We start from the raw sequence: 17773 nt of genomic DNA, 5'->3' as shown, positions 1-17773 counted from the left end.
ATGCTGTGGTGCAGGGGGAAGAGAAGATGAAATTGAGCTTGATGAGCAATTTTTTTTGTCATACATCTGTTAGCATTCTAAAGTCAAAAATAGTTCCTTTAAAGTACACTGTCACAAAGATCGTTCTGAAAAATATGACTGTGTTTTGTGGCATTTTAGAATGATTCCTTGAGAAAACTGCTGATGTTACAATTTATTTTTAAACTTCAAACTTAATTTGGATTCACATTTACATTTTAGAAAATGTGAAAGTGCACATTCAGGGAATGCACTCTTACTACATTGGTGTACTTCAATCATCAATAATAAGACTTCCATTTTTTTAGATTATGAAAGATTTTATTTCCATCCAACACTAGTATAATAAAAAGTCATGTCTAGAAACCAGACCCTTATTATTTAGAAATTGCAGTTTATAAGATCTAAGCAGCAATACTAACAAGATGAAACAGTTAGACATATTCCTTGGGGATGTCTTCTGGTTTGCCTGTGAACTTCTCTCGCAGCTTTTTCCACATACCTTTCTTCATTTCTTCCATCTGTTTCATGTTATCTATCAACAAAAAATAAAACAATAATAAACAAAGACATTCTATCTGGGAATCCTGCAACCCAGAGCATTGAAGTCAACTGTACCAATCCAAATGTCATCCTGGCTGGGATCAACTAACTCAGCACAGACCAGGAATTGAACCTGAAATCTGCTGATGTGTATGGCTCAGCTACAGGCTGACTTTACCAACTGAGCCATCAGGGATGCTTGAATATGACACTTCTTAAATATGATTAAGGTGTAAAGAAATCAGGCCGTGCCTATTAAAGTAGTAATGTTAGAGGATTCACAATATATTTCTACCATTTTGAAAAAACTTTTAGCCAAAAATAGCATTCAAAACAGTCTTAAAGAGATGTTATCTTAACAATTCTATCCTCCTGATTATTCTCTTGCTTTTAGGGTGTATTCAAGAACAGTAAATTTACAGAGATAAACAAAACAATTTGAAATAAAACAAAATGTGATGATTCCTTTCAATACAAGATTACATAAAAGCCAATTTTCAGCATATTTACAGATTTTCTATAATACAGAAAATGTATTGGCCATTAAATATAGTTAGCACTGTTATACAACTAATGTACATGTGTCATTTTTCACCTACAAAGGCATTCATATTACATGAGCCCCTAGGGTACCTGAAAACAATGTTTTTACTGGTTCAGTGATTTTCTGAATGTACATTTATCAGCAGTGTTGATGAGAATTTCCTTTTAAAGGAGAATGATGCTGCAAATAACATAAGAGTTCCAGCACAGTAATAAAGCAATACAAGTGAAAACTATATAAAAATAATGAAAATCGTTAGCTCCCCCAATTGTTCAAAGTTTATCCCATCAATAGCTAAGCCATTAACAAACCAGGAATGCTCCAGGTTCAATCCAAGTCTGTCTCAAGTTAGTTCATCTCAGCCAAGGATGTAGGGATGCTACAACTGGCTTCAGAATTTTTGGGCTAGGGAAAAGAAAATTAGCCAGGATTCCTGCTCAATATTTTGGGATAGGATCAGGCTTGGCCTTGATGTCCCTTTTGGTGTTGAGTAGCCTACCAACACTCACACAAGCAAGATTCACATACAAATAAAGGGAAGTAAGGGATCAAAGGATATGGGGATAGGGTGGGAAAGTGGGGTTGAGGTAGAAGATCAGCCATATATCTTATTGAATGGCAGAGCAGGCTCGAGGGGCTGTATCGCCCACTTCTGCTCCTATTTCTTATGTCTTTTTTATAAATAATAACCATTTTCAGGTAGTAGAAGGTAACTGCCACCTATGGAATCATACCTGCTTTTGGGAAAAGAGAGCAAATAGTTTTTAAAAATCAATGTTTGAAGCAAATGCTTTATTTAATATAGAGTGGAGTTGCCCACAGTGAATACCAACAAGCAAAAACAGATGGGGCTCTGTACATTCTACTTAATCTAAATACCAAAAACTATTATATTTAATTTGCAATCATTTGTTTTCTCCCTAGCAGGTTTATTTACAGGTGTTTTAAGTCAAGTTAGTGCATTATAATACCATCCACCCTAATTATCACACATTGTTTAGTGTTTATATTACCATGTCCCTATTTCTCGAGGCAATATAGTGTACACCTATGGTAAGTGAATAAACATGTCAGTGCTGCTACTGGAAAACTAGCACTAGAACATAATGCTGAGCGCATCAGAACCCACACAGTCTCTGGTTTCCAAAAGGTATGAAGAGAAAGTATTAAATATTGCTTTGCATTTATAATGTGCTCGAGTGACTCAATTACAAAGTACATCTAGGCAGAATTATCAGCTGTTAAACTGCTGAAAACAATATTATGTGTGGTCAATGTTTTTGCAGGCTGGGCTCATGCAGACCAGTTAATTGTGCTTTACTTTCACACCCTTCTGTACTACAAGCAATAGTGCAATGCAATTTCAGAAACATGCACATTAAGATCCTTGCATTTTTTAAATCAATTGCTGGACTTTTGAGATGTAGACTAGCTGAAGCAACATAGAGGATTTTCCACAGATTTGCTTAGCACATTAGCTTGTAACATTCCTCAGAGAAGCAAAAGTGAACCTTTAATTGCTGAGAAGCATCTGCATTTTGTAAATTGCAACTCATTCATGTGGTTTTAATTGAGATTTACAAAATGCATTTCCTCACATTCTACTCCTGAGTTTGTTGCAGCATGCACTACCAGACTAATGGATGGTTTCTTGGTGCGTTAAGATTTGCGAAAGATTCTAAGCAGTCTCAGTTTTTGCAAAATACTTTTCTTTGCCAGTTCCAAACTAAGTGGATGCCAGTAAGATAACGCTAGCTTAAGCAATATTTGTAAAGATGCATACTTTTTTTTTAAAGTGTCCAAAACCCCATCAATGTTCAAAAAATTAACTGCAATATTTGCACCTCCAAATATTACAATTTTCAAAGAACAGAAGTGCTTGACTTGAACTGTCTTGAATACAATCGTGCAACTCAAGCTTACTGCCTTGACCTTCGCAAGATGCTGTTAAATTGTTTTCTTTATAATAGACTCCAGTGTTTCTCACTTTCATAAATGTCAAGATAAAAGAGCTACAATTCCCATCATTGTTATGATTGATTCAAATCATTTACTAAGACCTCTTCAAGGCATCTGAAACCACCCTCCTTTGCAATGTAATGGTAGAAATGTCATAGATAGTGCTGATGCTACCCCAATTGCTTTCAATAATGTTGGATGTAAGTTACAGTGGGAGATCAGGAGAACTCCCCGCACAAATTCTACCCTCTGGTATATCGTCCAGTACTCCAATTTCCTTTATAAACTCATATTCCTCACCAGTTTAGTTATCTTGCTTGCAAATACTCATTAGACTTCAGTGGAGAAAAAAATTCAAACTTCTACATATGGGCCAGATTTTGCTGAAAAAATAATGGCGTCTGAACGACACATGCCGTTATTAATGCGCAAATCAGCCAGCAACTTGTAGAGAGGAAATGATACACCATGAATTGCGAATCGCCACAAATTGCTGGCTGATTTTTGCCGCTCCACCAGTAGCTTTGCAAAAACAACATCTCGTGCTTAACCTCTGTGATTTTCATGAAGTTGCTGTATTTGCATATTAATTGCCCATTAAACTCACCAGAAAGTTAAGTCTTGTAATTAACATCGTAAGTACCCTTTTAACAATGTAGTAATTGTTAATGACTGCCAATCAACTTCTCTTGCCTAGAAAGTAAACAATTATAAGTGTGGAGTCTCATTCCTTCAAGTTGTGAATTATTTTAGGAGATTTATAAAAGGTCAAACTTTAAATTAAAACTTCTTTTTTCTTTCAATCCAATTTTTCTTTCCCTCCTTATTTCTCTTTCTGTACCAGATTTGATATTGAATTTACCAACTCTAATTCACTCTCCTTCTCAGTCCTTCCTCTGTTTATTTCTCGATCCTTTTTCTCAGTGGTTAAGGAGATACACTGTTCCATTGTTCACCATGGTCCCAGATGCTCTGTTGTCCTCGCTGTGCCGTTAACAGCTCGCATTTCTAGCAACTTTGTGGGCAAAAAATTTAAAACCTTAATCCAGCAAAATCTGGCCCAATGTTAAACTCCCTGATTATCTTGACTTTCTTATACAGTACTTATAAGGTCAGAAATGGGGATGTTCGCTGATGATTGCACAGTGTTCAGTTCCATTCACAACCCCTCAGATAATGAAGCAGTCCGTGCCTGCATGCAGCAAGACCTGGACAACATCCAGGCTTGGGCTGATAAGTGGCAAGTAACATTCGCGCCAGACAAGTGCCAGGCAATGACCATCTCCAACAAAAGAGTCTAACCACGTTCCCATGACATTCAACGGCATTACCATTGCCGAATCCCCCACCATCAACATCCTGGGGGTCACCATTGACCAGAAACTGAACTGGACCAGCCATATAAATACTGTGGCTATAAGAGCAGGTCAGAGGCTGGGCATTCTGCGGCAAGTGACTCACCTCCTGACTCCCCAAAGCCTTTCCACCATGTACAAGGCACAAGTCAGGAGTATGATGGAATACTCTCCACTTGCCTGGATGAGTGCAGCTCCAAGAACACTCAAGAAGTTTGACACCATCCAGGACAAAGCAGCCCACTTGATTGGCACCCCATCCGCCACCCTAAACATTCACTCCCTTCTCCACCGGCGCACCGTGGCTGCAATGTGTACCATCCACAGGATGCACTGCAGCAACTTGCCAAGGCTTCTTCAACAGCACCTCCCAAACCCACGACCTCTACCACCTAGAAGTACAAGGGCAGCAGGCACATGGGAACAACACCACCTGCACGTTGCCCTCCAAGTCTCACACTATCCCGACTTGGAAATATATTGCCGTTCCTTCATCGTCACTGAGTCAAATCCTGGAACTCCCTTCCTAACAGCACTGTGGGAGAACCTTCACCACACGGACTGCAGCGGTTCAAGGCAGCGACTCACCACCACCTTCTTAAGGGCAATTAGGGATGGGCAATAAATGCTGGCCTCGGCAGCAACGCCCACATCCCATGAACGAATAAAAAAAAATTTAAAGGCCTACTATGGATGTAACGAAAGAATCTTCATTTCACCCAATGTTAATTCAGATTTGCTTTTCCAATTTCTTTCTTCACACTGAATATCATTTTAGCAGTTCTTTGCTTTATGCACTTTCCAATCTTCCTCTTTTCTGGTTACTTTCAATCGTTTACCTCACTTTTCTTTATCAATGCTGACTTTTCTACTTAATCATGAAATCTAGGTTTTGATATTCTCTTACCTCAATATATTTGTACTCTCTATAGCTATTCCTTAAATATTCATTTTTGCATTATTCTTTCAGACATGTTTATTGACAATGCCGCTGCCATCAGCTTTGTTTTATTACTCCCTCCCCCTCTTTGCTGGAGCCATGCCACAAGGCTGAATCTAATGACATTACTGGCAATAAAGTAATCCGCAAGCTCAATACTTTAAATCCATCTTGGGCACACTGTAAAATAACAGATCAAATAGGGACTTCCCAGTACACTTCTAAAATGCAATGTTAAGAAGTGCTGCAGCATGAGCTCCATGAATTTTTCACCCATTTTTAAATGTCTGCACCATCATTTTCATCCTCATCTCAGAAAACTAAAATTACTTACAATTAATACATTCCCTTTCTCTAATGTATTTTCCTCCATTCTTTAAATAAATGTCAATTTCTTTCCTTTTCTATGGAGAACTAAAATAATTCCAAACATTGTTTCCAGTGGTGGTGGTTTCACCTAGATTCAACTTCACCCTCCCTGGTGGAAAAGATTACGGCCTAGAAATTTGTTGATGCTGTGCCCGTTCTACAGGTGTAAAATGGGCACCTAGGTGTCCAATTTGGTGGGCAGCATTGGCATACACATTCCACAGCAGAAATGCACCACCCTCCATTAGTAAAGACTCCAGTCTAGGCGTCCAACGCCCATGCCTGAAAGGTGTTAGGCCATTTGCACATGTTTGAGGCCTCCTTCCCGAAATTGTTCCTGCCCTGAACGCAGCAGCCTGTTGCATTCAGGACAACAATGTCTACATGCAGCTTAACCAGTGGTCCTCAAAGGGACTAGTGGAGGCACCACCAAAAAGACGTCTTTTTAAAAAAAAACTTACCTGCATGTGGAGCCATGAGAAGGAGCGCTCCTCCAGGCTCCAGAACAGTCCTAAAGACCACTGCCAGCCCCCTCCCGATCGCTCCCTTCCCTCCCTCTTGTTCACCCCCACCTCCCAGGAGCTACTGAGGGAGGCAGCTAGCCCAACTTAGTCCTTGTAGAACCGGCGAGCTATCTCTGGAAACTCAAGCGGCATCTGCAGCTCGCAGGCACCACCTATTTCAGGGCCGAAAACGGGCTGAATGAAGTTCCACCCGTAAAACTTTTAATTCCTCTTCTACTCAATGTGGAAAAAAGTGGACAATATTGGTACTAATTTGCTTTGATGTTACAATGGCAGAACTCTTACCAGTTAGATGATAAAGTCTTAAATGGTTACCTGTTGCAAGAACCATTCGGCATTCTTCCGCTGTTACACCAGTAAAACTTGTGTTTCTAAGACGAGGGTACTGAAATGAAATAAATTGTTACACTTAAGAGATATTTATTTGTACAGTTCCGTGCAGAACCCACCTGCAGTCTTCTGATATTCTGGCAATCAGATTAAGTAACATTTTAAAGTATTTTTTTAAAGAATTCTGCAAAAGTAGAAAGAATTCAGTTTTAATGCGTTGCATGTGTACAGAACGGGGTTTCAATAAAAGATTGTTGGAGGGGCCAAGAAATTGATAATTACAACCTGCAAGCAAATTTTTTTATGAACCTCAATCAAACCGCGCTCTCTCTCTCGGATTGAATGCTATTCCAGGGCTAGAGCAGTTTCTCTGCCGCTATGGATGCTGCCCATTTGCCAAAAGCCGTTTCTTTCCCAAAACCCGCTGCTGCCTCGCACTGACCTGCACGCACTGACCTCACCAGCCTCCTGAATCAAGGAAAGCGCGTGCGAACGGCAAGAGGGGCCGTCCTTTCCTGCCCCAGTACCGTGTCCATATTCTTTCAGCGGCTGCTGGCAGCTCCTCTCCCCCTGATCCTGCCATCATCTTCTTTTCCTCGTGTTCTGATGGTGGATCCATTTCTTTGAGGAGTTTTGGCTTTGGGAAGTGAAGGTGGATGGCTGTCCCGGCTCTCCCTGTCTTTCTGCTGCTCTATAGGGTGATGGGCTGGCCTGTGACTCCCAGCTATCAGTCAGTCTTCCTGCAGATTCACTGCTCAACCAGAAAACTGCAATTTCACTCCTACCCATAATGGGACCTGTTGTGTTTTCCCTCCCTCTCAATCTGTTCTAAGACTTGCCTTTGGAAGCTTCAATATACCAGCACAACCTGTCATCACATTTCCCCCCTTTTTTTGGTCCTGTGATTTCCCTAATGCTGGTAAGTAGAATTGAGAAACACAGTTCATTACCGAAGTTACACTCGGCTCCAAGTGAGAGCGGTTTGAAATGAAATGGGAATTTAGACTGCAAAACTGTTCAGTGAACAGACCTGAACACTGGTGTGTGGGAGGGGGATTCTTAGGATTGTTGCAGCTAATAAACTGCTGATTAGAATCTCAGCTGGTTCTTCAAGATTGGAAAAATATTTTACAGTACATAATGACCATTTTGAAAATAAGGATACCTACAAAAAAAAAGGACAGCCACTGCCAATCCGTAAGGTGTCTGTAATTTACAGGTTTCACTATACATACATCCTATGATCATACAAAACTTAGGAATACTTTGTTCCAAAAATAAAATGCACAAGAAATTGATCTGTTCTGACCAAATTTGAAGGTTCCTAAATGTAGCCGTTTCATTGGGTTTCACAGCAACATTTTTTTATTTTGGTCATCCAGATTTGAATATTCCCCTCTAGCTGTTATCCTCCCTCTTATGGCTTCAAGCCTAGTCCAACTCCATCTAGACAAGCTTCTGGTGTTGAATTCCAGTATCTTTATTTCAACCCTTCAATGTTCTTAATTTTCTTACTATCTCTAATTCTAATCTTAACTTGCGTTTTTGCTGTCTAAAATGCAAATTGGATAACATTGGCAGAATACAAAACTGATAAACGAGCTGTGGAGGAATGGAAAGTCCACATGTTCTGCATTTTCAATGTAATTCCCAAATATATGGCTCTTTTGACATATTAAAGATTATTACATACTTCTGAACAAAATGTCTTAGATTCATCTGTGTTTTCTTTCATCCCTGGTTGCAGTGGTGATATCACAATCAAAGCTAGTTAGTTATTTGATCAACTTCAAAATGCTCCTCACTCTTCACAACATATTTTATGGGAGAAAGATGTGGAGCTCTTAAATGTCACAAGAAAAAAGAGACCTGCAAAGTCACTGCCAATAAAGAAATCTAAAAATATACAACTATTGCAAGTCTGATTTTTGGCTCCAAATAGATTTATACTAGGAGCGTTTTCATGCATTTTAAATGCACATTGACACTTTGCAAAATTGGTGTGATGTTCAGGAGGTCAACTGAAGTGAAGTCACTTAAATATTTAGTTGAAAGCTAATTAGACCGGTGTTTGTCAGTTTCCAGAAACTGAATTTCTGTCTTGAAATTAAAGATGCAAAAAGTCATACATCAGAATTGGTAAAAACCCAGTGAACATTTTCAAGAAATGAAGTTACAACTTTAGTACAGATCCAGTGTGTTCTTTATCTGGCAATTTCCAAAAATAAACCAGTAGTATTTGAGACATCTTGGCAGGTTGTGATGGTTTCCAGCTTTGAAGGGAGGCCATTGGTCTTATTGGCACAGGAAGCTTATAAAGTTTGAATAAAAAGATGACAAGTTGCTTTATCCAAGGAAAGCTAGTGGGCGAGCTGGGTCCTAACCTATGCCCTTTCCATCTAGCAATGTGTTTGGTATGCAAATACAAGGGGAGAAGTCAAAACACCAGTACCTTGTTTTTGTAGTAAGCAGAATGGATTCTGGCTAAACTTTCATACATCTGGTCACATTTCTCTGGATCTGTAATCTGAGCACAGAAAATATTTAAGCAAACATACTAAACAGTAAAACAATAAAAGCCAACAGTGGTACACATATCCTATGGAAATTATGTCACTTTATGACTTCTATAAATCAAAAATATGAAACAAATAACAGCTCATCCAATAATTCTTACACCAGCCCTTCACAACTCCCGAAGCAGAAAGAACTAAATGACAAACAACCCTATACTGAATATAACTGAATTGTCAATTTTTATCTTGTATACTGTGCTTATAATGGAATCAACATAACATGTTTTAACAAATCCATAAATCTTTGGTTTCATTTTAACTTTAAAGCAATTTGTGTGATGTGGACAGGTACTGCTATGGATAAGTGAGACTATCTTTCTATCGAGCAGTGCAATACTGTTTTGTTCTCCAATGCTGATGTCCTCATAATTTTTTTGGAATGGGGAATAGTTTTACTATTAATATCCATTTTCAAAAGCACACCCATATAAAATGAGTTGCAAATAATCAATTTGAACTTCCTTTTGTTTTCCTTTTCCCATCTATTTCTTAAGATTTGGCTACAATTGGTGATCATAGCTGGCTAATTAACTTGGTGTACTAAATTGCGAACCTGAGGCGGTTAAATTCAGTGATATACAATCATGAATTCATAGTGCATCATCAATAACTTTGTCATTTCAAATGTGTATGCCATTTCAACTCCCTCACAAAGTCAAGGCTTTATTTCTTCCCTAAATGACTTCTTTGCCCATTTAGTAGCACTCTAAGCTCTGAATCAAAGACGACAGGTTCAACTCCTTCTTTAGGACTGTAAGTTCAACCCCCTGGGATCCATCCTTGGGGCTCTCTGCCTCATCTACATGCTGTCCTTTGCAACACCATTCGTGGACAGGGAGTCAGCTGCAACATATATGCTGTTGACACCCAGCTCTACCTCTCCACCACCTCTCTCTCAATCCCTCCATTACCTCTGTGCTGTCAAGACTGTTTGTCTGACATTCAGTCTTGGATGAGCCGCAATTTCCCCCAGCAAAACATTGAGAAGACCGAAGCCATCGTTTCTGGCCCTCGCCACAAAGTCCGTATTCTTGTCACTAATTCCAACCCCCAATCCAACCAGTTTTGGGCTGAACCAGACTGTTTGCAACTTCGCCGCTGTATTTGACCTCTAGCTGAGTTTCCAACCCCATATCTTCTGCATAACAAAGAGTGCCTACTTCCACCTCTGTAACACTGTCCGCCTCCGCCTCCACCCCTACCCCAGACCATCCACTGCTGAAACCCTCATCCATGCCTTTGTCACCTCCAATGCTCTCTTGGTTGGCCTCCCATCGTTCACCCTCCATAAACTTCAACTCATCCAAAACAGTTTAAGCATAAATGCTTCTGCTAACTAATCTAGGCTGACATTTCAGTGCAGTACTGAGGAAGTGCTGCACTGTCAGAGGGACCATTCTTCAGATGAGATATTAAATGGTCTGCCTGTCCTGGTGATTTAGGCGGATGCTAAAAATTCCACAGCAGTCCTTGAATAAGAGCAGAAGTCCTCACAATGTCCTGGCAAACATTTCTATCTTAACCACCCACCAAAAACAGGTTAACTGGTCATCCACCTCATTGCTGCTTTTGGGATCTAAATGTGCATAAGATGCAATATAAATGTATGTCCAGCTTTCTTTCCCTTAATAGTGAGTGCATCAACATTGTTATAACTTTGTATCCACTGATAAGGCAATATTTATTGCCCATCCCTGCTTCTCCTGATGGCAACGAGTCAACCACAAACTGGAATCACATATAGACCAGACCAGGTAGGGGTCGCAGGTCGCTCCCTGAAGGACATTAGTGAACCAGTTGTTTTTCTGGCAACAATCTGGCAGCTTTCAGTCATTTTTCTTTTCTGGTGGCAGCCCACAAGTTACTGGATTTCTGTATTCAGTTTCACAACATGCCATGGTGGGATTTGAACTCACAAAGTCCAGTGATTACTTGGCTACCATAACCACCAACAGTTGATAGTTTCATGTAATTAGTTAAGATGGCTAAGCAATAACGAGCAATTCTTTTTAAGCTGTGAAATCTCTTCTACTTTATTAACAACTGATCTTAATAACAAACACTACATGGTGTCAGAATTCAAAGTATCTCACTGAATTTACCAGCATGTTTTAAGGGTAGATGCAGGGAAAACATGTTTGAAACTAGAAAAGCCAGCTTCAGCTCAATTTGCTTTTCAGCTAAATACTCTAAACCAATCTTGTACTCTTTTTGGCTTTATCCCTGTCTGTGCATGAGTTGAAAGTAATATAAAATGGCAAATTAAAATGTTAGGCACTGGCAATACAGCCACTGTACAGTTTTGTGAATCTATTATTCAAAATGTACTGTTACCAGCAAAACTGGAGATGGCATTCATCAAGCAACTGGAAAACTGTTTAAGAAAATTAGCAAAAATTATGAGAATGCATCACATCTCATGAAGCAACCAAAAGATGCCAGAACTGCTACGCTAATTGCTAGTATTGATAGTGAAGGACTGAAAATACCTGATGATCTTCAGTTTGAGAATGATGGAGAAGGTCAATATAGAGGCTGTTCTTGACATGACAGAAAAATTTTGTGTTAAATTCATGAAATCTATTGGACACTATATATTTGACAATAAGGATCAAAAGTCTGATGAAACAGTAGAGTTGTATGTAGTTAGTCTCTATAACTTAGCTGTGGGACGCTTGGAAAAAAGTATAATCAGACATAATAGTTATTGGAATACAGAATAATGGATACTGAATAACAGGACTGTGAAGAGACTTTTATAAGAACCAGATTGACATTGAAAGCTTACAATGAAATATGTGAAACTAGTAAATTGACAGCAAAGTAGCTGAAAGAAATAAGCACCTAAGAAACATGCAATTTTAGCAAGGGAATAAATGATTTCAGATATGAAGCCCAAGAAATTTTGAAACACTCCTGAAACAGGTTGTAAATATTGTGGAAAATATCATGTCAGAAAGAAAGAAGTCTGTTCTGCTTGAGATCAGAAATACAATACATGTGGAGAACAGAACCATTTCTCAGCCAAATGTCCAAAGCTCAGAAATTGGAACAAAGGCAAACAGCAGCCACGCAATTTAGAGGAAGCTACCTGTAACTCAGATGAAGGTTATGTTCGCTCACTTGATTTTGTTGGATTTGTAGAAGACCAATATGTTAAATTATATGCCACTATACTCATAACTACGGGTCAGACTTCAGCTGAACTGTTGAAGTTGCTACTCTCAATGTTTTACCTGATGATCCAAGTGGCAGAGAACTTGAAGATTCTAACACTTCACTGCTCATGTTCAACACAGAAGTTAAGCCAATAAGGAAGAGAATCAATGCTAGAAATTCCCAAAACAATAAAAAGCATGTCAACTAGCGCCAAAGTTACCAGACACTCTGCATCTTCAAATTGATCCCACCTACACAGTTGCAAGCCAGGAAACTATCTCTTGCTCTAAAACAACACCAAGTAACACATTAATGAGCTTGTTGAGAGGAAAGTTCTTGCATCAGTCAGTGTCCCAACTTACTGTCCCTCCAATTGTGATCAAAAGCAATTGATAAAGTATGCTTATGCATTGATCCAAAGCCACTTAACAAATTTGTCAAACATAATTGCTACCCACCTTGAACCATAAATGATCTGCCTGAACTAACGAAAGCAAAATTATTCATGGTTGCAAAGGCAAAGAATAGGTTTTGATATGTTGTTAAAGAATCGAGTCTCTTGGGACGATTTCCATTGGGGCAGAAAAGGCCAAGAATTTTAAGAGGTTTTTCTCAATTATGAAGAATCTTCATAGGGTGAATAGGGAAAGACCATTTCCTCTGAATAGGGAGTTAGTGACAAGGAATCATCAACCTAAATTGTCAATAAAAGAATGAGGGAGACCGGTTAGGAGGAACTTATTTACACAGAGTTGTCAGAGCATTGAGCAGTTAAGGCACAGACCATTGCATCTTTTAAGGGAATAATGGATAAATGTTTGAATCAGAGGAAGATACAGAGTTATTGGGAGAGAGCATGGCAGTATGATTAGTTTTGGATTGTTCTAGCAAAGAACCCGCACAGCTGAATGGCCTCTTTCTGCACTTATGTGGCCATAAGAGGTGGTCAAAACCACAGGCTCAAACTACACTGCAATAACCAGCCCAGTACCCTAAAAAAAGGAGTGGTACAGTAGTGTGAAAAAGACACAATTTTACCTGTGGGTGACTTTGTATGAACTGTTACTACTTGAACGGTTTGAATTAAGAATTTTTATCATTGTTGTTCATTAGATGTTTTTATTTAGTTTTTCTTTTGATGTGGGAGGTGCATCAATAGTGCTGAAACTTTGTATCCATGAACACAGTCAAGTAAAGAAGGAATAAGCTTGCATTTATATAGCACCTTTCACAACCAAGTAATTACTTTTGAAGTAAAGTTACTATTGTTATGTAGGCAAATGCAGCAATGAACTTGCACAAAGTCTCACAAATGAAACAAGTGACCAGATCCTCCAATTCTGGCCTCTTGTGTATCCCCGATTTTCTTCGTTCCACCTTTGGTGGCCGTGCCTTCAGCTGCCTAGGCCATAAGCTCTGAAATTCCCTCCCTAAACCTCGCTACCTCCCCTCCTTTAAGACGCTCCTTAAAACCTATCTCTTTGACCAAGCTTTTGGTCACCTGTCCTAATATCTCTTTATGTGGCTCAGTGTCAAACTCTATTCAATAATGCTTCTGTGAAACGCCTCGGGACATTTTACTACGTTAAAGGCACTATATAAATGCAAGTTGTTTTGGTGGCATTGTTTAAGGGAGGAATGTTTGCCAGAACAAAAGAGGAATTGTATGATTGACAATTGCCAGTTAGTGGAGATGGATGAAAAGTCCCTATTGCTTCCTGAATGAATGGCTACTTTAGATCTTTGATAGGGAGTCCTACTATGTTGTATTCTTAATTGTCCTATGCACTAGAAAAAGGACAATGTAGATCCTGTCCAGCTGGGCTGAGTCTGACTGCTCCCTTTAGCACAAAAGGTTTTTACAATTATATTAGAAGGAAAAAGGGTAGTCAAGGGTAATGTGGGCCCGTTAAAAACAAATGCGGGTAATGGCAACTACTTTGTGTCAGTCTTCACATAGAGGAAGAGGATAATATACCTGAATCAAGGACTGGAACTCACTAAAGTTAGAGTAAGCAAGCAAACTCTATTAGAAAAAATAATGGCACGAAAGACTGACAAATCCACAGAACCTGATGGTTTCCAACCCAGGGTTTTAAAGGAAGTAGGTGAGGAAATTGCAGATGCATTAGCCATAATCTTCCAAAGCTCTCTTGATTCAGGAATTGTCCCTTTAGACTGGAAAATTGCGAATGTAACTCCATTATTTAAGGTAAGAGAGAGAAACCAGACAATTATAGACCTGTTTGTCTAACATCTGTTGTGGGGAAGTTATTGGCAAATGGCATGTTGGCCTTCATTTCAAGGGGCTTGGAGTACAAGAGTAAGGAAGTCTTGCTGCAATTGTACAGGGCTTTGGTGAGACCTCACCTGGAGTACTGTGTACAGTTTTGGTCTCCTTACCTAAGGAAGGATATACTTCCCTTAGAGGCGGTGCAACGAAGGTTCACTAGATTGATTCCTGAGATGAGAGGGTTGTCCTATCAGGATTGTGTAGAATGGGCCTATACTGGGGTTTAGAAGAACGAGAGGTGATCTCATTGAAACATAAAAGATTCTGAGAGGGCTTGACAGGGTAGATGGTGAGAGGCTGGAGAGTCTAGAACTAGGGGGCATTGTCTCAGGATAAGGGGTCGGCCATTTAGGACTGCGATGAGGAGGAATTTCTTCACTCAGAAGGTTGCGAATCTTTGGAATTCTCTACCCCAGAGAGCTGTGGATGCTCAGTCGTTGAGTATATTCAAGCCTGAAACTGATCGATTTTTGGACTTTAAGGGAATCAAGGGATATGGTGATTGGGCGGGAAAGTGGAGTTGAGGTAGATCAGCCATAATCGTATTGAATTGGCTTGAGGGGCCGTATGGCCTATTCCTGCTCCTATTTCTTATGTTCTTATCTATAATTAAGGACAGCGTGACTGAGCATTTAGAGAAATTTGAGCTGATTAGAGACAGCCAACATGGAATTGTAAAGGTTAGATCATGTCTAGCAAACCTCATTGAATTTTTTGAGGAAGTAACTAAAGTAGTAGACAGTGGAATGTCTGTAGATGTAGTTTATATGGACTTCCAGAAGGCATTCGATAAGGTTCCGCATAAGAGACTGTTAGCTAAAATTAAAGCTCATGGAATTGAAAGAAAATTATTGACCTGGTTTGGAGATTGGTTAGGCGGTAGAAGATGGAGAGTAGGGATAATGGAATCTCGAATTGGAAGGAAGTGACTAGTGGTGTTCCACAAGGATCTGTGCTCGGGCCTCAACTATACGCTAGTTTATTAATTATTAGATAACATAATAGAACTATACATCCAAGTTTGCCGATGACACAAAGATAGATGGCATAGTAAGTATTGTAGGCGGAAGCATAAAATTACAAAAAGACATTGATAGATTAAGTGAGTGGGCAAAACTATGCCAGATGAATTTCAACGCAGTTAAGTGGACCAAAAAAGGATAGATCAGATTATTTTTTAAATGGTGGAAAGCTAGAAAAAATTGAGGTCTGAAGAGATTTAGGGGTCCATGTAGTTAGGATACAGATCAGTCATGATCTCTTTGAATGGTGGCACAGGCTCGAGGGGCTGAATTGCCTACTTCTGCTCCTATGTTCCCTCATGCCCCTTGATCCAACTGGGCTGAACCTCACTGAATCCCATTCGCCTCTTGAATCAGATGGGCTGAGTCTGACTACTCCCTCATGCCTTGACCCGACTGGCCTGAGTCTGAATGAGCCCCACTCGCCCCTTGACCCGACTGGCCTGAGTCTGAATGACTCCCACTAGCCCCTTGACCCGACTGGCCTGAGTCTGAATGACTCCCACTGGCCCCTTGACCCGACTGGGCGGGCTGGCTGGCTCCCTCCGCTCGGACATCGCGTTATCTGACGCCCTCTGGCGTTTCTCCCGCTGACTCCCTGCCTCCAGTTGCCGGGGTTACCTGGGTGCTTTCCCCTTCTCGGAAATCTTGTGCCACTCGCTGCCGAACGTAAGCGCCGAGATCGCGGCCCTTCTTGGTCTGATCGAGGGGCCACTCCTCGCAGAGTCTGAGGAACCGCCGGTACCGCGTGGCCGCCATGTTAGCGCACACTGGCCGGCATCCAGCAACGGGAATATTAAGAGTTTGAAGGTCGCGCCGGCACCGATTGTTAAACGAGAAATAAAACAAAATGGCGGAAATAACCGGAGCGCAAGAAACCAAGTGTGCGCATGTGCAGCATGCAGCCTGAACTACGTCACAAGCTGTTGTGCTCGCGCTGTCAAAGCTGTCAATCAATGAGAACTATTGCGTTCTCCAGTGCCTCTGAATGAACTGTTTTCAACTGCACGTGGTGGAATCATTTACTTTGGAGTAAGTTTTAGCTAATTTGACAATGGTCACTTTTGAAATTAGATGCAAAGCTCTTTCAATCATCTTATTTCTAGTGAATCTCCCGTGGCATTGCTCAGTCTCCCTAATCTGTTTTTTAGTCTCCCTAATCTATCTTTGTTGCTGATGCATTCTTTCTCCCTCCCTGCTTATCATGAGTACTGTTTTTTGTTTCACTCCTTTGGATGGACAGAGTTGGAGGAAGAGGAAAAGAAGCAGTAGCCTGCAGAACCAGGCTAAGCAGCAGCTGGGCCTGTAGAAAGCCTTACCCACCCAGCTCACAGGGTTATAGGACTATTTACTTACTTTCTTGTTTCTTGCTACTTACTTTCTTGGAATCTTCTGAGGAGCACTGCAGGAGGAGGTTGCGCTTCACCCGGCAGGCTGTCGCTGACCTAAGCAACCTCTTGCAGCGGAACCTGCTGCCTGCTGAACCAGGGGACCATGCTTTGCCAATGGCTGTCAAAGTCATCACCGTCCTTAACTTTGATGCAATAGGTTCCTTCCAGATTGCTACAGGGGACATCACCCGCATCTTTAAATCTGCAGTGTACAGCTGCATCAAACAGATTGCCAATGCCCTCCTTGCCAGAGGAAACCAGTATTATCTTTATGATGGATGCCAACAGCCAGAATGAGAGCGCTCTGGTATTTACAGTAGTGGCCAGTTTCCCTCATGTCCAGGGCATAATAGACTGCACTCGTAGCTATTGAAGCACCAGCAGATGAGCCAGGAGCTTATGTGAATGGGAAGGCCTTCCATTCCAGCAATGTTCAACTAGTGTGATCATCACAGAAGGGTAGTGCAAGTCTGCGCCAGTTTTGCTGACAGCTGTGACACTCATCCACCCCCCCCCCAATTTTCCACCCATCCAGGAAGTTCAGAGGATGGTCACCACCTAGCTGGTGACACCTCTTGGCAAACCAACCAGACCTGAGCAATATAGGTACAATGAGAGCCATGGGACCCCAGGAACCGCATAGATGCTCAGCTTGGGTTCCGCCAGGACCACTCGGCTCCAGACCTCATTACAGCCGTGGTCCAAACATCGACAAAAGAGCTAAATTCCAGAGGTGAGGTGAGAGTGACT

General features: G+C 40.8%; 1 protein-coding gene across 1 annotated transcript; it reads right to left on the bottom strand.

Annotated features, from left to right (window-relative positions):
* Positions 1–317: 317 nt before the first annotated feature.
* uqcc2 (ubiquinol-cytochrome c reductase complex assembly factor 2) lies at positions 318–16514 on the bottom strand. The gene is made up of 4 exons (XM_068007422.1): positions 16254–16514; positions 9035–9109; positions 6568–6637; positions 318–553 (listed from the first exon to the last, which is right to left on the bottom strand). Exons 1-4 carry the CDS (start codon positions 16389–16391, stop codon positions 453–455), a joined length of 384 nt encoding a protein of 127 aa, XP_067863523.1. The 5' UTR covers positions 16392–16514; the 3' UTR covers positions 318–452.
* Positions 16515–17773: the final 1259 nt, after the last annotated feature.

The sequence above is a fragment of the Heptranchias perlo genome, chromosome 27, assembly GCF_035084215.1.
Source record: "Heptranchias perlo isolate sHepPer1 chromosome 27, sHepPer1.hap1, whole genome shotgun sequence".
Classification (NCBI taxonomy): domain Eukaryota; kingdom Metazoa; phylum Chordata; class Chondrichthyes; order Hexanchiformes; family Hexanchidae; genus Heptranchias; species Heptranchias perlo.
The sequence above is the reverse complement of the archived record's forward strand: the minus strand, read 5'-3'. Positions and strand labels throughout refer to the sequence as shown.